Source organism: Carya illinoinensis, chromosome 1 (assembly GCF_018687715.1).
Source record: "Carya illinoinensis cultivar Pawnee chromosome 1, C.illinoinensisPawnee_v1, whole genome shotgun sequence".
NCBI lineage: Eukaryota > Viridiplantae > Streptophyta > Magnoliopsida > Fagales > Juglandaceae > Carya > Carya illinoinensis.
The window spans coordinates 23,006,923-23,032,817 of record NC_056752.1 but is presented as its reverse complement, the minus strand read 5'-3'; the positions used below and the strand labels follow the sequence as shown (position 1 = coordinate 23,032,817).

General features: G+C 35.6%; 1 protein-coding gene across 3 annotated transcripts; it reads right to left on the bottom strand.

Annotated features, from left to right (window-relative positions):
- Window positions 1-6,985: 6,985 nt before the first annotated feature.
- Window positions 6,986-19,918, bottom strand: LOC122313681 (protein TRIGALACTOSYLDIACYLGLYCEROL 2, chloroplastic). 3 transcript variants are annotated; one of them, XM_043128859.1, is made up of 6 exons: window positions 19,755-19,918; window positions 18,850-19,481; window positions 18,404-18,733; window positions 16,812-16,927; window positions 7,441-7,531; window positions 6,986-7,339 (listed from the first exon to the last, which is right to left on the bottom strand). In XM_043128859.1, the coding sequence occupies exons 2-6, from the start codon at window positions 19,366-19,368 to the stop codon at window positions 7,247-7,249; spliced, it is 1,149 nt and encodes a 382-aa protein (XP_042984793.1). In that variant the 5' UTR covers window positions 19,369-19,481; window positions 19,755-19,918; the 3' UTR covers window positions 6,986-7,246. The 3 variants fall into 3 exon arrangements, 2 of the variants coding, with proteins under 2 accessions (XP_042984793.1, XP_042984800.1); XM_043128866.1 differs by having other exon boundaries at window positions 18,850-19,412; window positions 19,755-19,906; XR_006243467.1 differs by lacking the exon at window positions 6,986-7,339 and having other exon boundaries at window positions 16,812-16,938.
- Window positions 19,919-25,895: the final 5,977 nt, after the last annotated feature.

Genomic DNA, 25,895 nt, shown 5'->3' with positions numbered 1-25,895 from the left:
ATGGAAAGGTGAAAAGGTAGGGCCCATGCTCAGTTCTGTATACACTTTCTGATAGACTGCAAAGTTGGGAAATAGTATACCAATAGCATTCTCAATTATTTCTTTATGCTATTTTTTAAAATATATCATTTAAAATTTATTCTTTTATTTTATATATTAATTTTTATAATATATTATCTATCAACTTATTTATTTATTTTATATCATTTAAATATGATACATTTTAATATATTTTATTTATTTCAAATAAAATAAAAAGTAGAGAAAAAAATAAATTAAATATTTATACAAGTGTGTACATTGTCCTATAGCTGTAGATGTGGTATTGTAACAAACTAGATATAAGTGATAAAATAAATAATCTGTTAGATAGGATATTTTTAACTATTTTCTTCAAATTATACTAAAACATGGATTTTGCATAACCCATTAGAAATGCTCTTAGGGGATGTTTGGAAACAATTTTGATCTCATCTCATCCAATCTCATTTTTTTTTCAAACGTTATTCAAACATAAACACTTTCAAACTAATCATTATAAATTTTCCAAACTTTTAAACTTAAAAAACAATTCAAATTTTTCAAATATAAAAATAAAAATAATTTTAAAAAATTATATTCTAGTAATATTTTATTTTTATAATATTTTTTATTCAATTTTTTTTTTCTCATTTCTCAAAATTTAATAAATACTTAATTTAAAAAATCTTACTATTATTTACAAATTATTTTATTATTATTTATAAAATTCTATTATTATTTTCCAAATATCTCCTTAAAAAACCTAAAGCAATATATTGAAGAAAGAAAGGTAGTAATTATTCAGCTTTCCTGTTCTCAATTTCCTTCATTATATGAGGAAAGTCCCGTCCTTAGATGGTTGCAGGCTATCTACCTAACCTAGTCGGTCACTACATTAACATCAACATGAACAACGTGGGCAATCATTAACAACGTGGGCAAGCAAAGACTACCCTACTGTGGTTAAAATAATTTTTTCTCTTTTAAAAAAAAGGACTACCCTACTGGTTTCCAGCATATTTTTTTTGGCTTTAATTCAGAAAATGGGTGGTGGCAGATTTAAAAAAAATACTGAAATAATTTGTTTTATATATCCTACTTTCATCTCATTCTGTTTATATATATATATATAAATGGATGCTGCTAGATCTACAGATGAACTAGGTCTACAGATGAATTCCACCGAAGGTGGCCACTGAATAGAGTAAGTTTTTCTATAAAACAAAAAATTCACAACATTATTTAAAAACACTTTTTTAATTATTAAATAAAAAATAAAATAAAAAAAGAATCGGTGGGAGATTTCGGTAACTTCTATATGTGAATTAAGCATTATTCATATGAAAAATAATATTTATAGTTTTAAGTTTTGCAAGTCTTATGCACTCTTCTTGAAAAAAGTAGATAAGTATGTGATCCATGTAAAAAAATAATTTTTTTAATAATAAATCTCAATTTTTTAAAAATAATGTATCAGACTTACAGATTTTAGAACTATATTTAACATTACTTTATATATATATATAAATATATATATATATATATATATATATAATCGTTACATCAGTTGTTATAATAATTTTCAATAAATTTCATTAATTATAAATAGGGATTCTCCTATGGCCATAAAATAATAATAAAAAAAAAAAAAGACTTTAAAAGGGTGAGAAAGAGGAGTTTCGTCTGTTGTAATGATCACCCACCACACAAGCTTGGCCGACACATCAGTTGGGGACTTATTACCTAATCATAGTCATAGCCTTGACAGGGACGATTGCTCCAGCACTACTTTTTTTACTCACAACACAGGATAAAATTATTCTCTAAGATATTATAGATATGATTATGATTAAAGCACTGTAATTGTTTTGCTTTTACCAAATTTAATGAAAGATAAAGCAAGATGCTTGGCTTCCTAATCACACTTACTAAGCAGAGCAGCAGTCTCATGAAAAAGTTGTATTGTTAACGTACTCCAATTATTTTTAATTGACAATTATCCAATAATTTGCCCCAAATCAATTAGTATTTGGCTTATATGTAGTAGAATTTTAAGACTAGTTTGGGTACTAAAATATTATGAGAATATATGATTATTATTTTTTATTTTTTATAATTATTTATAAAATATCTTAAATCACTTCACTACCTAAACACGATTTAATTGCTTTTGTGTGAGCATATTCTGCTTTTTCACAAGCTTTTACATTGTATTTATAATGTTGCTCCCAATAAATTCAGTGCTATTGATGTTGAAGTTTCCTAATGGAAACGAGTACACAATGTTGTTATTTAAAACAATGTAAATATGAGTATATTTATAAAGTCAATAATAATGGAGTAAGTGAAGCACATTATTTAGCAAAATGTGTTGCGATCATACAAATAGTCAAAAAGAGTAAAGACTAATGTTATATATAGTTGTGAAATATGCAAACGTCGTACAGTTAGTTAAAAAAAAGGTCTATTATTATAAAATTAATTTTATTTTCATGTGAGTTTTATATTTATTCATTTTTTTAAAAAAATTATGCAGTATTTGCACACTAATGATTGTAAGTATCATTTCTCGTTAAAAAAAAAGTAATGATATATATAATTATAAAGTATATAAATATATTATAATTACTTTAAAAAAAAGTAAAATTTATTATTAAATAATAATTTTTTTTTTATACTTTTTTTTATTTTATTTTTAAGTGAGTCTTATATTTATTTCTTTTTTCAAACTAATTAGCATATTCACTCGTGAATGAGCTGACTTCAATATTGCACGTAGCGAAAGAAGCTTGGGCTCGTTTTGCTAAGGCCGCAGACCTAGTTGTCCCTTGCTGGGACATAGTATCCTAGGGTTGAGGAATTACAATTCAATATTAAAACTTCTTTCTATAATTAATGCATCTTTGAGGGGTTTTCTTTCCTCAATTGTAAGGTGGAGGTTTGGGACTCAACTTCAATGCATCCGCATGTGCGGTACTTTGTGGGGTCAGAAGTTAATATATTTGGGAGGGTTGTTTCCCACCCGTCCCTGTTGGTTGGAATTGCGCAGGATAGAGAGACCCGTCTCAACCTAGACCTTACCCTCCAACGACCTTCACTCACGAGGCCTAGCTTTTTAGGTTGCATTAGATAAAAGAGAATGCGTAGCGGGAACCAGACTCTGGGGGACATATGAGAGTAGAGTATCTGATATCTCTTGTGATTCCTAATATTAAAGGACCTATACCGACAAATGAATGGAGCACACAGATAATCTTTTATTCTTTGACGAATGAGATTGGAAATGATCGCGCTGCTCACCCATTGTTGGGATGCATCCTAGGTGTCACATCGCATTAAAAGCAGCATCTCAAAAGCTATGCTGCAATAAAAGCCCTATCTCAAAACACTATCTCACATTAAATATTCAAATTAAAATAACTGTGAGCAAGACGACCAAACCTTGACACTGTGTACATAATATCTCCCTTGAAACTTTGTATACAAGCTACATCCTAGGTACAAAGAATTCTCTTCGAACTTTTGTTATCCAAAAACTCAATACTCTAAACGCATCAGGTTGACTTAAGCATCGTAGGTTTCCCGAATCACACTAAACCCACCTTCATTTTCGTGTTTGCAAGTGAAGATCATGATCCAAGTTGCTAGAATCTTATTCGGGCATACAAAATACAACGTAAACAATGTTTTGTAGGCCCCCACCCATGGGATCTATCCTATAGATGTTAATTTGTCCTTTGTATGCTAGTGAGAACTCATTTTTAGACAACTCAAGGGTTAGAAGTTTTATCAAAGACATGGAAGCACGATTTGTAGAAGTAATGAAATGTAGGTGATCTTTTCCAAGGTAGTTTGAGAGAGAGATAGAGAGAGTGGTTTTCACATAGTCACTTAGCTGACTCTTGGTCCGGTGATCGGAATCATCGTAATCCAGAAAATCAATGGTAAGTACCTCTAGATCATTATGCGTGGAGCTAGCGAAAGTCACAACTGAATTACCACGCATGCATGATGTGATGTGGAAATCATTAGCCGTAAAAGATTGTAAGGGAGAGAAAAGGGAACATCTTCTGGTCAAATTTATGAGGGAACGATTTATAGTTTCTCTCTATTACGACAAATGACACTCATAAATGATGTTTAGGTCCTCAAAGAGGTGGGAGACAAGGTGGAAGCATAGGCTATTATCAACTGGAGGAAAACTTGTGTTTATTAAACATGTGTTAGCAATCATGTACGTCTATCCACATGCTTTCAATATTGCATGTTCCTTTTAAAAGTTTTTCCTTAATTAATCGATTGTTATCTAATTTTTCCTAGGGAGATAACAGTTGGGAAGGTAAAGAAAAATGGGTTTGCTTGGGAGAGTGCTTCCAAGCCATTAGAGGAAGGTTGTTTGGGAATTTAGGAATTTTCAAGATGTTTAGAAAGCTCTTCATATAATGAACTTGTGTTGGAATCTTTTGTATGTTTCATCCATATGGCCTAATATATTGTTTTAGGGACAAATTCAAGCGTTTCATGGCTTCAGGTAACATTCACCACTTCTATCAATAAAACTTTCTTGATCCATCTCTTCCATTTTCTTCTATCAATTAAACGTCCCGTTGTTCTGTAATTTTTTTCCTAACAAATCTGTCCACTGCATCATGATCTTGTCTAATGAGGAAGAAGATGCCCCAGCAGGATTCTGTGGAAATCTTTCATGACCTAATTCTTGAAATAGCAGTAGCAATTCTAGCTATTGATCTCTATCAGGTACTGTCAAAGCATCATAACCACAAAAGGGACATGACGCAAGCAATGAAACAGGGTTTGTAGAAGCACTTGCAAAAACAAAGACTTCTTCTATGCATATGATGCATGACCATCTCTCTTGCATTCAAGAAACGTGGTTCTTAAAAGAACTTGGGGCCTATTTGGATCAGTTGCGTTACGAATAGTAAAAAGTGTTGAAATAACCTTAAACGGTCTTTAATGATAAAAACTAGATTATTTGATTGTTACATATTAAAGTATATTTTAATATAAAAAAAAATTTAAAAATTACGTTTATTTTTAAACGTACTTTTCCAGATAACGTGAAACCTATTTTCAATTTTAAAGAAGACTATAAATGGACAAAAATATTTATATAACTGTTAAATAATTACAGATTTGACTTTAGATTTTATCACGGCATGACAATACCTTAAATGATCTTTTATAGCATTTTTACCTCAAAAAGTATTTTTTTTTTAATATTGCCAAAAAATATAACATATTTGAAATTACTATAGACATATAGTTACCAAATAATAAAGAACTTTTTAATAATAACTCTTATTACTTAAATTCTACTTCTAGCCCTAGCTGCCCATAGGCTAGCTCAGAGTTTGGAATGTGGAAGATGTATAGATGTGGAGGGATGGTGTCCCCTCTAATGTATTACAAGCTGTATGGCTTGATAAAAACTCCTAATTTTATGTTATCTATTAAATGAATGATTTCTTTCCTATCAAAAATTAAAAAATAGAAAAAAAAAAAATTCTACTTCTAGCGTGTAAAGTTAAAAGTTATATTAGCCGCAACAATCCCAAATATGCACAGAAGAAATATCCTCTAATAGCAAACTTAGGCATTATAGGCTCCTCTCAATATATTCCCAAGAGAGCCTTTGACTATGGGTGCTACATGTGTGCTAAACGAGCGGGTAGCACTCTCCACCGCCCATTCAACGAACTAAAAATTTGTATCTTCAATCACGGATCCCAGCTACCTCAACCAGACAGACCAATTGAACCATCATATGATACTCTTTTTTATTTTTGGTTTAAACTTTCGCAATTGTAAATATGACTTACACTGTTCAAAGATTGATAAGAATAATGGCATGGTTTGTGTACATTTGTTGGCTCATAATTTTTTGCAGTTGAGGCCTAAGAAAACAATTAAACATCAAACTTCACGTAGTTCGATTCACCTTCTTAGTTCAAAAGTTTGAGTCCTAAGTAGTGGATGTGCCAGAAAAGTTGAAATTAAAACAGAAGAGAGAGGTTTGAGTTGTCATGAAAGATCTATGAAATAATGGTGAGGATTTAGGAACAGCTGCTGGTGGATTAAGTGACCCAAAATGACGACTGAAATTTAACATTTCACAGAATATTTGATGAAGTGGGAAGCATTCTTCATTGATAACAAACACCTACAAAGGGAAAGTGGATAAAGAAACTTGGAAAACCTGATAACACCAAAACACATATTTGCCAGCTATCGAGTTCATAAAACTTGTAGCATACAAACTTTCTAGCCTCCCTAATTTTGTAGGGTTACAAGTTGGTCAGAATCATAAACTAAAGTTGATAGGCAGCATTAGCATGAGAAACATCCACAAGCTTTCATCAAACAGAAGTGGAACAACTGGAAACAAACGGTCCCTCCAAGCTAAAACCTTTTGCCAATCTATCTACAACATTTATAACTTTAGCTACTTTGTTTCTGTTGAGCCACATTGTCCATTCATATGTTAAATAATCATAAATTTAAAATAATGTATGAGGTCCTGGAATTTGAAAGGCCAAGAACACTCCGCTTCCTTACATAACATTTCGTTTTCTCTCTGTTGAGCTAAATACAGGAATGAAATCACAATCCATTCATATACTAGATGATCATAAATTTATAATGTCAAGAACATTTATATTCTTTCCTCTACAGATAATTTCTGAAGCAATAGTTTTTTCACTCCTGTTGAGACAAATCCATTCCTGTATTTAGCGGCCATAGATCTAAAATACTTTTAAAGGTTGAGACAGTTAATTTTCCATTTATACATTACATATTAAAACTAGTAGCAAAAGAAGTCATATCCAAACAACTTCACAATCAAGTTAATAAATAAAATAAAATTTAAAAATAAATAATTTTTTACTGTATATCGTGCAAGTGCACGACTAGTTTCTTTCTTAATATATAGCAACAAAGATTCCTCAGAAAATCATCCACGTTTTTAATTCTAGTTAAGTAAAGGAAAAGCAGTCAACAAAACCTGTATTAAAAATTCTGCCGAGACAAGAGATTGCTGCATGTAGAATGATATACCATTGAGCACTTCGGTGCAAACAAGATACACGAAAGGACATAAGAAGCAAACACTACGGTTCTCTCCACAATGATAAATGGAAGATAGCATTTTTAATTTACTGCTGTAAGCTACATGATTATTTCCGCCACCACTTAAATGTCTTCACAATAGCCTACTTAGGGACTTGATAAGCAATTTTAAATTCCGTCTTGTAGCTTCATCACCCGTGAATCCCAAAATATCAGAGCTTATATTCTGCATTGTTTAAAAGAAGAAAAAATGGAAAACCGATTTGCACAAAAATTACTCAGCTTCCACAATTAGCAAAATAAACTGCAGTGCGAATAGGATCTTACCTCAACATTCTTCAAGGTAAAAATCAGGGTGTAAATGGACTTTTGAATCAGCTCAGTGTTCTCGGGGGTCATAATTGATGAATTCACCATTCTGCAGAAACATATAACCTCAACCATCTTAAGTGTGTAATTGTGTGTGAGTGAGGGAAGGTGGGAGAACATATTTGAAATCTTAAATTTCATAATAGAACAGTAGATGAGTCCTTGCTTCGTCTGGGGCATGCTGAGAACTCACATTTTATTATAATCAGATAAGTATTTGAACAAGCTTAAGAGTAAAATTTGGACAAAATCATACAAAGCTAAGTAGCAGAAAACTAAGGACAGGAAAGCTCGGGTTTCCCCCGTTATCTAATCCAACTCAAAAGGATTAGATTTCCAAAAATAATTTATTTTTCTTTGTCATATTCCTACTAATAATTATATCGTAAGTTACTCTTTTGTAAAACCTGGTTAAGAAGTGGAGCAATTTTGAGAAAATTTAAGGCCTGTTTTGGGGTTGCGTTAGGGGTCTTAAAAAGTGCTTAAAAGCTCTTTAATGAGAAAATTAGGTTGTTTGGATATTACATATTAAAGTACTTTTTAATATCAAATAAGTTAAAAGGTCCGACTTAGAAAAAACATCATTTTGTTACTCTTCCTCAAAAATGATTTTCCAAATAATGCGGAACGTAGTTCCAATTAAAAAAGATTATCAATGAGCAAAAATACCCATAAAAGTTTTAGATAATTACAACTTTGCCCTTTGATCTTATCACATGCACAACACCACTACTTTCAAATGACCTTTTATGTCATTTCTACCTCAAAAAGTATTTTTTTATATTGTTTTCAAACAATTGTAACATGTTTGGAAGTGTTTTAGACATATGGTTACCAAATAATAAATAACTTTTTAATAATAGAGCTTATTACTTATGCTCTACAACTATTATGTCCTTGAACTATCATACTTATTGATAGAACTCACGAACTAACACATATCAACATATATATTTCTGTTTCCTTTTCCAACTGGACATTATTGGCCACATGCATTACCCCAACTTCATGAGTGCTATGGGTGGTTTTACCAAGCCCTAACAAAACCGGTTGGCTTTACACACATAGGTAGAGTTCTTCTAGGTGCTACTATAGATAAATACACATTTTATGTGAACTCATCAAGAGATTTATTCAACCTTTCCTTTTCACTGCTAGACTAGTATAGCACAATTATCATCATCAACAATAGTTTACTTTTCCCACTAAACCTAGAGCTTCTTCCAATCTTTTGGCTCTTCCAATATCAATAGGTTGATTGTGGTTGTGGCAGGTTTTGGCTTTAGACCATAAGGTACTCAAGCAAAAGTGAATTATATTTATACTTACAACCCTAAGAGAATAGAGCAAACTCGACGTCACAAAACCATGGATAGATTGCTCATGTTATTTTACTATGGGTCTATTTGGAATTGCGGTAGCAGTGTTAAAAAGTGCTTAAATAGCCTTAAAAGTTCTTTAATGAAAAAATTAGATTGTTTGGGTGTTACATATTAAAGTACTTTTAATCTCAAATAAGCTAAAAAGTACGTTTGAGGAAAAGCATTAGTTTGATGTTTTTCGTCAAACATGCTTTCTGGATAGTGTGGAACGTAATTCAAATTTAAAAAAAAACTGTTAATGGACGAAAATATTCATACAACTTTAAGATAATTACAACTTTCAAACTTTCAAAGATATAGACATAATATTTAAAAATTCAAATAATTGTCATTTCTACCTCGGAAAGCACTTTTATAATTTGTTTCCAAACAAATGTAATATGTTTAAAAGTTCTTTAAACATATGGTTATCAAATAGTAAATAACTTTTTGATAGTAGAAATTATTACTTAAGTTATAAGCCATAAGATCTAAAACTATAAGTTATATTTTCCACCACAATCCCAAACATGCACTACTAATACATACCAAAACTAGGGTTATCCATATAATTTTAACTTCCTTTGGCCAATGATACATATTGTGCTTTGGCAGCTGGCATGAGTTTGTGCAAACTTGTTCTAAAGCCACACCTGTGCCCTCTTCTAAACTAAGAGACCTTTTTCCTCCTTATTTTTTAAATGATTAAATATTTTTGTCATTTATAGATGTTTGTAGGATTGTTCATAAAAACAGTAAAACCGAACAGACAGACTGGTGTTGCATGGTTTGGTCCAGTTTTTGGCCTGGCCCAGTTGGTTTCGTTTTACATTTCAAGTTTTTATTTTTTTTCAAAGTTTCTGGGTTGGTCTGGGGTATGTATTTTTCACCTTGGAAAGGATCGAACTGAACCCAAAACATGCGTAATTATTTATCTTTTAATATTTTTTATATACTATACTTATTTTTTTGATAAATAAATAATTTTATTAATCAAAGAATGACAACGCCTGAATTACAACTCTAATGCCCCACCTAAGTGGGTGCATTAGAGGCTAGAAAGTCCCGAAGGGCCATACCATTAAAATCAACAGCTATGGCCCAACTACAAAGAGTTCTAAAAAATAAAAGTTTAAGCTCCTCTATAGATCTTTCTTGGTCTTCAAACGTCCGTTCATTGCGCTCCCGCCACAAACTCCACACGATGCAAATCGGAATCATCTTCCACATAGCTTTAATCGGCCGCCTTCCTCTTATGCTTGGCCAACTAGCCAATGCTGCCTCAACCGTTCTTGGCATCACCCATACTATTGCTGAGCGAGCAAACACCTCGTTCCATAAAGTCCTTGCTACCCCACAATGTAACAGAAGGTGATCGACTGATTCTCCTCCACTTTTGCACATACAACACCAGTCTGCAATGATAATCCTTCTTTTCCTTAGATTATCAGTGGTAAGAATCTTACCCAACACTGCTGTCCAGACGAAAAATGAGGCTTTTGGAGGTGCATTGTGATGCCATATCTTCCTCCACGGGAAAAGAGAAGTAGACTCTGGGGTGAGAACCTTATAGAAAGATTTAACCGAGAAAATACCTTTTCTTGTTGGCTTCCACCACATGACATCTTCTTGCTGGCTGTCTAGATTTATGGAGTATATAAAGCTGTAAAAATCTGCAATGCTACTCATCTCCCAATCCTGTAGCGCCCTACCGAAATGAATATTCCAAACAATCCGTCCCTCCATCACCTCCATAGCATCCGCCACTGAAATATTCTTTGCACTCGCCAGTTGGAAGAGAGATGGATACACATCTTTTAAGGCCCGACAATCACACCACACATCACTCCAAAATTTAATCCTGGCTCCTGTACCCACCTGAAACTTAACAAAACGGTTAAACACCTCCCAGCCTCTTCTAATGTTTTTCCACAACCCAACTCCATAAGCCCCCCTTACTTCTCTCGTGCTCCACTCTCCCCATAAACCGCCATACTTTTTTTCTATAACCATTTTCCATAGGGCGTCTGGTTCTCTGGGGTATCTCCATAACCATTTGCCTAATAGTGCCCGATTAAACACCCTTAGGTTTCTAACACACAAACCTCCCCCTTGGATTGACTTACATACCTGTTTCCACTTGACCAAGTGAAACTTGAACTCATTTCCCAAGCCTCCCCACAGAAAATCTCGTTGAATCTTCTCAATACGGATTGCTACACTTGCTGGAATTGGAAAAAGAGATAAGAAATATGTGGGTAGATTAGATAGTGTGCTTTTTATCAAGGTGATCCTACCGCCTTTAGACAAGTACATTCTTTTCCACCCTGCCAGTCGCTGCTCAATTTTCTCAAACACCATATCCCATATAGAAGTAGCCCTTGAAGCACTCCCCAAAGGCAGTCCCAGATAGGTCATAGGAAGAGAAGCAACCTTACATCCCAGCGTTCGTGCCAATAGGCGGGTGCTTGGAACCGACCCAATTGGCACCAATTCTGATTTATCCAGATTCACCTTCAACCCATAGATAGCCTCAAAACAGAACAGTACGACCTTTAGCACTTGAACCTGCCTATGCTCAGCTTCACACATGATCAGTGTATCATCTGCAAATAATAAGTGGGAAATATCAATGATGCCCCTGCTTGGGGTTCCAATCGGGAAACCTGCAACAACAGCATTCACAACCAGTGCCGATATCATCCTGCTTAGTGCCTCCATGACCATGACAAACAGCAAAGGAGATAATGGATCCCCTTGTCTCAAACCACGTGAACTCTGGAAAAATCCCACTGAGGTTCCGTTCAATAGTACCGAAAATTTTGCCCAAGAAATACACCAACGAATCCAGGCCCTCCACCGCTCCCCAAAACCACACCTCCTTAATAAGTGTAAAAGGAAATCCCAGTTAACATGATCATACGCCTTCTCCATATCAAGTTTGCACATGATTCCTGTTTTCCTGGCGTTTAGTCGACTGTCGAGGCATTCATTGGCAATTAACACTGAATCTAGGATCTGTCTTCCTTTAACAAAAGCATTTTGGGGTTGAGTAACAATCTTACCCATCACCTCACTTAGTCTATTTGCAAGTACCTTGGATATTATGTTATACACACCACTCATTAGATTGATAGGCCTAAAATCCTTAATCTCCGTCGCTCCCACCTTCTTAGGTATCAAAGCTAAGAAAGTAGCGTTAAGGCTTTTTTCAAATCTTCCGACCCTGAAGAACTCCTGGAAGACTTTCATTAGATCTTCCTTAATAACACCCCAACAGTCTTAGAAGAAACCCATAGAGAATCCATCCGGTCCTGGTGCCTTGTTCTTAGCCATTTTCCTCACAACTTCATAGATCTCTCTCTCTTCAAATTCCCTTTCTAAATGTGATGCGTCACTCAAACCAATGGTATTAAAATCCAGCCCATTCAGAGGAGGCCGCCATCCCACCTGTTCCTTTAGCAGGTTCTCATAATATCCCACAACATGATTGTGGATTTCCTGTTCATCTCTGCACTCCATTCCATCCACCTTCAACATCTCAATGTTGTTATTTCTCCTGTGTGAGTTTGCTATTCTGTGGAAAAAGCCCGTGCACCGATCCCCTTCCCTCAACCATAATGCTCTTGATTTTTGACGCCACGACACCTCCTCTAATAGGATCAACCTTTCAATTTATGCACCCAGCTCAACCTTTCTATCTTTTTCTGCCTGTGAGAGTTGTTGTACCTCTTGAAGTCTCTCGGGGTTCCTTGAAACTGATAGGAGGACCACCATTGTTTAACCCTATCCATGAAACCTTCTGATTTTAGCCACATATTCTCAAATTTAAACGGCCGATGACCCTTCCGAATACCTCCACAGTCTATCATAATTGGCCAATGGTCCGAGCCAATACGGGCTAGCCTCTTCTGCCAAACCTCCGGAAAGTGACTTTCCCATTCCGGTGAAATGAGAAAATGATCCAGTCGGGACCAGGACTGATTATTCGACCAGGTAGCGGTACCCCCAGCTATAGGCAGGTCTACCAAATTCAAGTCAAAAATGCACTCTGAGAAAGCCTCCATTGCTGGTCGTAATCTTCTGCTTCCCGATGCTTCACTTGGGAATCTCACGACATTGAAATCTCCCCCTATACACCAGGGGAGATCCCACACACTGTGAATCCCAGCAAGTTCATCCCATAGCAAGTTTCTTTCAAAATCTGAATTGGCACCATAAACACTTGCAAAAGCCCAACGATAGTTATCGGCTATACTTTGAAACGAGCATGCCACCGTATAACCAATAAATTCCTCCACCCTTTCTACCACACGTCTGTCCCACAAAACCACAATTCCTCTTGAAGCTCCATTAGAGGCCAAATAAGCCCAATCTACATGTACACCACTCCATAAACTTCGCACTATTTCTCTATCCATACATTTCAATTTAGTTTCTTGCAAACACACAATATCCGCTTTCCATTCCCTAATCATATTTCTAATCCGGAGGAGCTCATCCCCCTCATTAAGCCCACGAACGTTCCATGACACAATTTTTGGTTTCATGGAGGAACATTCTGCCCCTTCCCTTTTACCCTACCCCCACTAGCGCTGCCCTCCATGTTCATCGACCAAGTCAATCTTTGGAGTTCCCGATGCTTTTTTGATTTTCCTTTATCCTTTTGTTTGTGCCCTGCTTCAATGGCTGTAAACAACGCCATAAACTGCTCCTCATACCCATCACACTCAAGCCCCACTATTTTTTGAATTTCTTTCACTTTATGATAAACCCAATCTGTTACATTCGGTTGGGGAGGGAGGCAGAAATTTAATGGGGTAAGTTCCTCCAATCTACTTAGCAGAATTTCTTGACTGACTCCATCCAGAGCAATATCAGCCAAACCCACCTGTTTTTCTTCATTAGAAAGCACAAAATCACCCTCCACCGAGTAACTACAATCATCGTGCCCCTCTCCTTCCGCTTCCTCAAACTCCGAATCACTGCCTGATTGGATTATGAGCTCCATACCATCTTCCCCATTGTTTCTAGAGGAGATCAGCGTTTTCTGGCCATTACACAGAGAGAAAAAGTTTCCTTCAATCATCGGCGTTGAATGGTGTTGAAACGATGTTGGGCTGGGTACATCTGTAGTCGTCTTGACCTTGCCGGAGTGTCCCCCTGTTCCCGTCAGCAGCTTCTGTGGACTCGCCGGCGTCATCTGACTCGACTGCGTGCACAGAGCACGAGTTGGTGTCTCGGTGTTGATCGACGGGTCAGCGGGTCGGGATATCCGGTTCGAAAGGCTCGGGTTAGGGCCGACAGGACTTAAAATTGGGATGGGCTGGGACGGCCCAGGCCCAGGCCCACATCCAATTAAAAACGTATTCGATGGCCCCGATTCCTCTAAATCTGCCACATGGGCCGGGCCAGGCCCAGGCCCAGGTCCAGACCCACCTCCATTTAATTCAGAACTATACATATTAAACAATTAATATTTGGGCTAAACAATTCTACATTTGGGCCGCAAAACCAACCAGCCCAAACAAAAAAGCCCAAACCGAATCATCCCAGTAAAACAGAACTGTGAAAACTAAATATAGACTAAACTGAAAACTCTCAGCTGTTTTCGGGGTTCATAAACATAGAAAAGATTAGTTCGGTTCGGTCTAGAAACTCCTCAGTTCAGTCTAGAAACTGCTCAAAAACAGACACAACCAAACCAATTTCATCCACAGATGTTCACATTTTCAAAATTGGTATGAACTCTGAAACTATAAGTTATTGGCTTAGAAAAGAAAAGTAAGTTACATTTATCAGTTCTTTACCACTTCCTCAAATTTTTTGATAGTTTCTTTTCCCTTCAAATAAATTCTATGGAATGAGGATTTGCACATCCAATTTTGTTTTGTTTGTACTTTTCACTCAATTTATTTGATTTGACTTATGAGGTTGGACATTTTTGCTTCTGGGTTTCTAAATATATATTATATGGGACTGGGTTTGGGATTCACTTCCAAACCCAAGTGGGGTTGAGGATAAGATATCATAATGGACTAGGGGTTGGGAGAGGTCTTCCCATTCCATTTTCATACCTACCAAAACCTCTCAGATAGTATCAGCCGGTTTCCAACGTTTGAACTGACAGGGCGAATAGACAGAATCCGCCTCTGACCTGCTCCAACTAACCTAAGTGACCAAACTAACCTGAATTACAAAAACTGCTTCATTTTGGCTTGGCTGGTGGACAAGTTAGGTTTTCCGGTTTCCCTTGACTTTCTTGGGCGATCCATTCTCAGATTGTATTGGAGGGACAGATTTGGGGTGGAAATGGGTGATCCTTTGATGGCATGGCATAGTAGCATATAGTGCATGTTTGGGATTGCGGTGGGTAATATAGCTTTTAGCTTAAGGCTTATAGTTGTAGAGCTTAAGTAATGAGCTCTACCATTAAAAAGCTATATACCATTTGGTAGCCATATGTCTAAAGCACTTTCAAACATGTTATATTTGTTTGGAAACAACATAAAAAATTTCTTTTTAAGGTAGAAATGACATAAGAGGTCATTTGAAAGTTGTAGTGTCGTGCATGTGATAAGATCAAAGGACAAAGCTGTAATTATCTAAAATTTTTACGGGTATTTTGGCCCATTGACAATCTTTTTTAAAACTTGGAACTCGTTCCGCATTATCCAGAAAAGTATCAAATGTACTTTTTAGCTTATTGGAGATTGACGAGTACTTTAATGTGTAACACCCTAACAACCTAATTTATCATTAAAGAGCTTTTCAGGTTATTTAAACACTTTTTAAAACCCTTAAAGCAACCCCAAACAGGCCCATAGTAGTGACTGGATGTCCAAGACCAAAGCCCTCATGTATGCCTTTGGAAAGGCCATTGGTGTCCGTATAGGAAGATACCATGGTCATCAAAGGTGAGTTCATCCAAATCTAGATAGACTTGCATTCTGTCACCGACACCACCTCCAAGTTCAACAAGTAAACCATGTACGATTTAGATGACAATATAATCAGTGTGAAAGGGAAAGAGAAGGACAGAAGGTGTGAAGTGGAGGTGAGGTTCAGAGAGGGAGGGTGTCTAGTATGGGTTAGGCCAAGGCCAACTATGGGAAATGAAAAGCAAAAGAGAGGATTAGGGACACTTATAGGAAGTGCAAAGTATTTCTATGGGGGTGGAGGGGTTGTTTGAGATATCATGTGTCAAATTGCCCACTCACATTATCAACCCTTGTTGGTACATGCTTTTCAAAACTAAACAACATGCCAAATGTTGATAATCAACCAATCTGATAATTGACCAGTTTTGATCAAAACCCTTTGGGGTCAGGCAGGCCTGGTGATATTTTACTCACCCCTTAATGAAATGAAGATCAGGCTAACTTGATACATGGTTCAAAATTAAACCAAGAATTAGCTGTTCATGAATTATGCCTACAGCCAAGCAGAACAAGGAAAGCTAAATAAGTTTCACATATTTAGCTCAATGATCTTCAAATACGTGAACTAGGGTGAGCTTACCAGAGTTTTAACTCTTTGTGTTCTTGGGGTCATCACTTCATGGAATTTTTTGGTGGCAGCAATATAGCATGGATGAGAGCAAAAGAGAGACTGAAAAAGCGCCTCTTTTGAGGCTTAAGCACGGTTTAATCCAGAATGGAATTTTATCTCATTTTCAAACCTGACTTCAATCGATGACTTTGTCATAAAATTTATGAATCATGTACTAGCATGACAAGTGGAATCATACTAAAGAAAGTGATTAAGGTGTTGAGCTCATGAGGCAAGATCTATCTCTCTCTCCCCCCTCCCTCCTCTCTCCCTCCTCGTGTGTGGTGTGTTTGGGGAAGGGCGGAGGGAGTGGAGAGGCACTGACAGTTGACACCTTATAAGATGCAACGATGTGATATCAAACCTTGCAACTACGCTTACTTCAAGATATGGCTAGAAGAGGTTGTGGCAATTCACCTTAGATCCTCAGCAGCTTGTGTAAGGCTTCTAGTAAGATTCTCAACTTCCTTTAGCAGACCACTGTCACGAACTTCAGCCAGTAAAGGTTGAACATCATCAGCCATGGCTTTGATCTGAGACATCACTACAACAAATCAAATAACTATGCATGAGAATACATTATGTATCTAGAAAAAAAAATTAATATAACCCCATTTACATAGCATGCAAGCACATAAACACACCACTTTTTTGTGTTTGAGAGGGGGGCGGGGGGCAATACATTGCCAACTCGTGTATGATCTTTGGCACCTTTTTAAAATTACATTATCTATTTATCTGAGGTATGGGGAAACTATGACATGATGTGGTTCTCTCTGACCCAATGACATGGAGCTGCTTCCAGCAAATTTGGATGTTGGTTTAGGAGGAACATGTATGCTCAAATCCATGTTAATTTAAAGTGAAAGCAGATAAAAAAGAATTAAATATCCATGGGACCTACTCTGACCAATAATGTCAACTGAGAACTCATATTTCTCCAAGTCAAAACTTTGAAAACATGGCACACCACCTAATGGGTTTTGCATCTAGCTTAAAAATTGTAGTTAAAGAAACTTCCTAGATGAGCTTCATACATAAAATTTGAATTTTTTCCCAGCATATATCATGACTAAATGAATTTCTTACATTTAATTTGGATTTTTTTTTTTTTTACTTGGAAGTTTTTTTTTTTTTTTGGCTTTAAACCAACTGCAAAAAAGGCATTGGCCACATTCTTGCAAAAGCAAAATTTACACATGTGAATCCTTCTTAGAACCCATCAATTGAGGGGGGCTCAGTCTGAAAAGCAGAGTGGTCAATAAGCTGTGATTTGACAACTTCAAGAATGTTACTGCTTGTGATTTGACAATAAGCTGCTGCTTTTATTTTCCAGGACCTTCTGACATTTGTACAAACTTAAGGAAAGGCCATACTTTATGTTGGATGCCAAATGGCTAATGCCCAATGTCCCACTCTTCTTTGTTACACTATTTATAATTACATTACACATATGGCTAAATGAATTTTTTAATGTATTATTCAACTTTGCATTTGGTATCACTGATGGAAATGGGAAACAATTACATGGCTATAACTTTTTAGCCATGTAACTTGTATTTAGATTTTGTAGTGCAACATATATTAGCAACAGAACTTAAGTTTGAGAGATCAACCCACTTTTAATCATTTGTCACCAAAGCTTTTCGATTAAATAAAAAGTAATTTGTACCATTCTAAATTTTTGATAACAAATAAGCATGTACTTAGAGCATGTATTTACAGAGGTAAACCATGTATAACATATTTTCATATAATCAATATTTTTACATCCTAACCCGAATAAACATGTTCTGATATAACGCCATTTTTTTTTAAAGAATATCATATATTGACATTTTAACAAAGACAATCAAAAACTCATAACAAATAGTTCGTTTACTAACAAATCCTCCCATTTTTACAACCTGGTTGAAATTTCAAAAGGATATGGTTACCCAATTCAAAGATTTATGCATAAGAATAGGCACACATAAATTGAACATAAAAATCACAAGGGCACATCACACCTTTGTAAGCAGTGGCTTTGCCTCCTCAATAACTAAAGATACTCGTTCGGCCAGCGCATAAGTATTGGCAACACCAATTTCCTCCACTTCCCGTCCTAGACGGGTAAATATCCCAACTAATGCATCCAAACTTACTCCTTGATATCCCTTCATCTTTTGCCTCTCACATAAAATAAGACCCTCTTTAACACAATCTGGGTCAAGAGGCCCTGCTGAAGGTGTTGGGATTGGATCTCGAGGTGTAATATCAATCATAGTTTCCATTAGAAGACCTGACTGATTCACTTCAACCAGTGAATTTTGAGGAATAATAATTTTATCATCTTCAACCTACAAAAAATAAAATGAGATAAATAGAAATCTGGACCACATCACCGATTTAATTGTAAGATGGAAACAGAGGAAAAATTACATATCCATAACAAGAAAATGGCATTGATACAAACCTCAACAACTGCTTCAATACTTTTTAAGGATGGATTAACACCGATGACATTGCCCACAGTTACACCCCTAATCCTCACCGGTGTTCCTGTGCAAATACCACAAGCCTGGGAAAATTCAAAAACAGCCAAGTACTTCCTGAATTTGGATCGGATTTGGAACCCCCTCAACCAAGCCAAGCTGAGTGCCAAAAGAACTGTACCAGACACTAAAAACAACCCTACCCCTCCTTCCCAAATGCTCCTTCGGCCAAACCCAAAATCACTCAGAGGCCGTAATGTTTGCCTCCAAATATTTTTAGGAACGTCCAAAACAACTGCAAGCGGATTCTTTTTATCTGAAGAAGAGGATGGCTGGCTATGTGCTGCATCAGAAGACATAGCCCTTACCCTTGTGAATTTCATTCGTGGTCTTGAAGGAAGACAAGGCAAGCAATTTGAAGAACCATGCGGGAGGGTAATTAATGATGAAGACAGCACTGTTCGGCATGTGGAGACCTGAACCAAATGTTTCCCAACCATTCTTTGCAAGATTTCAAACGGAGAAATGATTCACCAATAGCCTACTGCAATAGCAGAAAATTTCTCGGTAATACCTATGCTCACTGCAAACTTCTTGAATCACTTCTAACAGCCTGAAAAGGAGTTTTATTGTACCTTAAGAGTGATGAGACCTCAAGAGAGCCAAATCAATGGAAAGAAAAAAAAAAAAAAACTAGAAAAAAATATCAACAGTCGCAACAAGGACATGCGAAAAATAACGAAGATTTAAATAATATATTGAAACTAAGATTATATGCAATATTTTTACTAGATTCCATTGTTCTTGTTTCTAACATTGACGAAAAAACTGGCATCGAGTTAGCAAATCAATAGCAATGAGATCAGCTGAACAGAGGCAACGTTACCTTGAGCTAGGTTTTGGGGAGTGAGAGTCCTTGTGCCACTTTCTTCTCCAGGTCTGGCTCTATGGGCATTGTTACACGCACATGGGAAAACTAGGCCAACCCAGCTTCCAATTTTACCAAAATATACAAAATGCTGTACGTCTATTTAGGAGATGCGAGGGGCATATTAGTCAATTTATTTTTGTATGATGAAAATGGGGCAACCCATTTGGTTTGTATTGTTGATAAAGAAATCGAGGGGGGTAAACGAGATGCTACGAGATGAGGGAGGAAGGGAGAGAAAATGAGGGAAGAGAGAGAGAGAGTTTATGGATGAGAGAAATAATAAAGTATGAGAAAATATTAAAAGTAGTCACTATTCATTACTGCACATCATATATCTTATAAAAGACATCTATATATCTTATGAAAAACATTCTTACACCTTATAAAAACTTATAAGTGTGTAGTGTGCAGTATGAATAGTGGCTGATGCATAGAATTATTCATAAAGTATTTGGTTGAAGGAAAATGGTTCTTGTCCAATCAAATGGTCCTGATAAATTTTTTTTTTTAGTTCGTGATCAAAGAAGTGTTTTTAAATAATATTATAAATTTTTAAAAAATGTATAAGGATATGAAAAGAGAAAAAAAAAATACCATGCTTAGGTTACACTCCTGGTAGGTATAGCATGACTCTTTAGTTGAATTATATGAATGAGTTACGGTAGATCAAAACTATTCTTTATGGTAATTTACCTAATCCAATGAAATATATTTATATATAAGATTAGCAAATTTACTAACTTCATTAGCATTAATTAGTTTGCCCATCAAAATTTATAGTCTCTCTCCCCAAGTTGATTTTGGTAGATTGGAAGACCCGAAAAGAAATTTATTATAAAGTTTATTAATTATCATAAAGTTTATTTTGGTACATTGGTATATTAGAATTATCATTAGCCCCGGATTTAGCATGTTTATTAATAATAGCGTTACCTTCTCTTTATATATGAATTGATAAAAAAAAAGGATAAATTTAGGCTCCGTTTGGATAGTGAGTGTTTCATCTCATCCTATCTCATTCATTATAATTTTTTTCATATTTTCACATAAAATACAATAAACAATTCAACCTTTTGAAATCTCAAAATAATAATAATATTAAAAAATAATATTTTAACAATATTTTATTTAATTTTTGACTTTTATTTAAAACTATCTTATCTCATCTTATTATCTAAATAGTATTTTAATTACTACAATGATAATATATTCCAAATATTAGAGAATTTTCTAGTATATTTCCTAAGTGAGGAGTGATGGGGAGGCTTAGCATGAGGCTGGAAAAGATCATTCACAACTCTAAGATATTTCTAGTACTGTATGAAATAAACCCATGAAGTTTTTTTGTAGATGCTATTTTCTGAGCCAGTTTACAGTGCAAATCAGTGCATTTTGGAAGCTGTTCCAAACAAAATCAAAGATTGCTGAGAGAAGTTCTTTGACCTATAATATGTTGGTTTTTAGAGTTAGAAATAATTAAAATATTTACTATTAAATAAAAAATAATGTGAACCATTATTATTATTCAATGTGTTGGTTCAGTTGTCAAAATTTAAATGAAAATGTGCTATGACTAGAACCACATCATGCCTCTAATTAAGGATAAGAGCCTTAACCTCTTAACCACCAAATGAGGAGTTGTGTCATTTGGTGAATTAGAAACTTTTTAAATGCATTATCTACAATTTGAGAAGTTGTAACTTCTCACTAGTGCTCTTTCATTTTAGTTGTTACTTTTCATAAGTGCCATTTCTTTTATATAAGCTGTGATTTTTTGCAAGTTTTATGTCATTTTAGTTGTGACCTTTTATAAGTTCCATTTCATTCTCTATAAATAGGGAACCCCACACATAAATTTATTAACTCAAATTTCTCTACTAAAATTAAATAAATACTTCCTCATTCTTTTTCCCTTTCTTTCTTTGGACTTTGACTATTTTAATTCAGATTCAATGATCTCCTTTTGTGTGCACCAACAAAGAGATTAATAAGAACCGATGTTGTTGTATTCAAGAAGTCTAGTGCATGTTATGATTTGGAGGCAACATAATCTACTGTAAGGAAAGCGTTTATCACAACGTGCTTCAAAACTTGGTTCTCTCTTTCTAATTTATTTTTGTTATTTTTACATATTCTCTAATTTATAAAGCGTTTGCGCGCCCACACACACACACACACACATATATTATTATCCAAATCTTTTCCAACAATCTTAAAGTAGACGTCTCTTTGCTGAACCAGAGTAGTATTGTTAATTATTTGGTTGTCACAATGATTTTTAATGAACCTATTGCACCTGAGAAATTTGGAGGAGGCAATTTTAAGCATTGGTAAGAAAGATCTTACAATGTTTGGATTATATTTTGTTATTAAAAATGATATTCTTTCTAATGATTTACATAAACCCGCAGGTACTGTTGAATTGCAAACCTAAAAGAAAAGGATAATTTATGTAAATGTAGGATTTTAAAACATTTAAGTGATACATTTTTTTTAATGTTTATCTATACATTAAATCTGCCTAAGAGGCTTGGAATGCTCTTGATAAGAAATATGGTGTATAAGATGCCAAAATGGATAAGTACACCGCAAACCAATTTCTTGACTTTAAGATGGATGATTCCAAATCCGTGGTAGAGCAAGCCCATAAGTTAACCATCATTTACCATGAATTGGGCCAACGAAGAATGGGTATTACTGAACATCTACAAGTTGCTTATACAATAGGCAAGTTGCCTCATTCATAGAAGAATTTTGACATATCTCCTAAATATCAGACTGAAGATATGACCATGAAAACCTTGATCTTTGTGCCATTAGGAATCAAGAACAACACTTAAAAAATGATTATATCTCAGTGCCGGTTTTTTATTTCCACCCTAAAGCAAATATGGTAGAAGGCCATGGAACAACACATAAAAACCTATTACACCAAAAGTCCAAATTTAACAAGGGTAAAACTAGTTATGGAAACAATTTGAAACTAAAGTCCTAAATCAACAAGAATGATAAGAGACCCATTTATTTTAGTTGTAGAAAATCGAGTCATTTGGCTAAAAAATGTATCTATATGAAAGAGGAAGAACAAAAGCATTGAACAACCAATATTACCTAATTCACAAGCTCATATAGTGCTTTTCGGGACAAACTCTGTTGGAACCGATGAACGGTATATAACCATAAGTTCTCAAGTTTATCTGGCTTGTAATGCTACTAATTGGATGGTAGACACAGGGGCCAATGTACATGTCACTTCTAACCACAATATTTTTTTCAAGTATAGGATCCAAGCAGGAGATGGGTAACTCCACCTCTGCACAAATATTTGAAATAGAAAAAGTTGAACTCAAAGTAACGTTTGGAACACCTTTCCATTAGAATATGGTTTGTTTTTGCAGATGAGATGAGATGAATTGAGATTAAAGTTGAAAATTGAATAAAATATTGTTAGAATATATTTTTTTATTATTATTTTTATTTTAGAATTTGAAAAAGTTGAATTGTATATTTTGTTTTGTGAAAAATTTAGAAAAATTGTAATAATTAGATGAGATGAGATGAGATGAGTTAAAAAGTGTTGTGAAAATAAACGAGACTTTAAATGTTTTACATGCTAGAGGCGAGAAGGAACCTAATTAGTGGATTTTTACTTAGTAGGACAGGCTACATATGATTATTTCAATCCAATAAAATTATTGTAACTAAATATAGGTCATTCGTGGGGAAAGGTTATGTGAGTGATGGTTTGTTTATAATAACTGTTTAAAACAATGTTATAATGCCAGTCCTTGTGATGGGTCCTTTACAAAATGATTTTAAGAAAATGGACGAGAATTATCGTTCGTTTTAAAATTTCTTTTCCTTCAATGGCAGTATACAAAAGACTCCATGTTTATAAATAAAATGTGTTTCTTAATTTAAAATGTTATAGCGAAAAACATTAAATTTTATAATTAAATTTTTTCATACAAAATGTTGTGCTAGGCTTTTGTGCTCTTCCCCTTGGACCGTGTCCGTCCTGACACATGATGCTCATTTTATCCCTAGGATGGCACACATAAAACTTAAAATGAGCCGATGACTCGTAATTATTACTTCATATAGTTAAAATATAATAAGGTAGGTTTTCAATCATGAATTCATCACTCTATACATAATATACATAGACATTTATTTCATTTTAAAACGTTGTCAGGTAGGGTTTTTCTTTTGAAAGGATTTTCTTTTTGTAAAACGTTTCCCCACGCCTCGTTGCCTTCATTTCTTAAAGAGTCTTATCATCCAAGTATTCTTTCTTAACATGTATACATTCTTTGTTATTGCTTTCATTGGTTGTTGCATACTATTACGCTCTGTGTGTGAGGGTTAGCGGTCTTTTGGACCTGATTCTACCCGTGGCCACGAGTTAGGAATCAATTTCATTAGGGTGCAGCACTAGGTACATTGCTAATACTACTTACCCGGCATTGCAATCTGCCCAATCCAGTCCTTCGGTAACATCATTCATTTATCAGTCATGGCTATTATGTATTTTCATATATTAAAGCATTGAGTCCTTTCATTCATTTTAGTCCTTTCAGTTCTTATCAGTTCTTTCAGTCCTTCCATCCGTTCATTCATAAAAGTCATTTAAAAGTATGGGCTTAAACATCATCTTTCATGGCATCATTTAAAGCACCAACTCATAGGGGCATTTAAAACTCTTTCTTCACGTCATTTAAAGCATCGCTTAAAACATGAGGCATTAACCTCGCATTTCATTTTATGAAAATACATCCAGTACTTACTACGTATACCATCCATTCACATGCATACACTTACATACTTAAGGTGCGTAAAAAGAGTCTGCTAAGGAGGGCCGTTACATACTTATATTTAAAAACTTATACTTAGCATTCTTTCATAAAATGTTGTTTATGTCCTTTTGTAAAGCACAGTAAGGTAAAAGCATCCTGTTTTCATTTTCATATATTTAGAAAATTCTAGAAGAGTATGAATGTAATACTTACTTAGACTCTATGCCATACTCATTTAATGTAGTCTATTCATGTGCGACTCAGATGACAACCTACATGCATAAATATAACCTCAACATCATTCTGTGACGCCCCCAAAATCCCCACGCCCGAACAGGGGGAAATTGAGACGTCCGGATGGTGACAACCCGGGTCACCACCCCAACGACGGGTGCCGAGTGTGTGCAAGGCAGCAAAAGTGTACAGAGAAACACGCAGCGGATAAGATAGTCATAACTAAGTACCAGAATTTTTCTTAACATAATACAAGCTGTTTAAAACGTACATAGATAAAATATTACAAAACACAAATGCAGCTTTAAACAAATAAAAAGATAACATCAGCAACCCGGCGGAGCCGCATCCTCGGGCTCAGCCTCTTCCTCCTCCTCCTCAACTCCTGCACCAAAAGCTACGGAACCACAAATGGTTCCGCAGGTAAGTAAAACCCAAACACTACCAGATAAAAACACATATAACTCAAACAAGATGCATGAAACATGCCCAATGCACAAACCCGTAAAACACAAGTTTTCCACGCACGCCAAAAGACACATTTGACATCTCAAACCATTATCCAATTTTAACCGTATGCACCATGACCTCCCCTAGGGGTCATCCGCACACCCTGGCTCCAGTGTCACACCGCAGAGTACCGCCACGCATGTGACACCCAACGAGCGATGCCCAGTTCCGCGCCCCGCGCGTGCGTAGCCAAGCATCCTCTAGCCCTCGCCAGCGAAGGGCCACGGAGTCGGTGAGTAGGCCGATGCCCGGTTCCGCGCCCGGCGCGTTCGTAGCCAAGCACCCCCTAGTCCCGCTCCCATTATCGCTTTCGATAACTCAGGGGACATCACTCAGTTTATTCCGCTCCCGAGTGACCAGAGGAGCTCCACCGAGATAATAACCCATCCCGGCTTGGGCTCGTGATACACACGCACCCGTAAAACCAGTCACGCCAATACACAGGCTTTTCACACAATCCCACAAACACACGTGCATGCACCATGAAATGCCAAATCAATGCATATTAAAATAATCCAACAATATAAATCAATAAAACAAGTAACTCCGTCCTCCA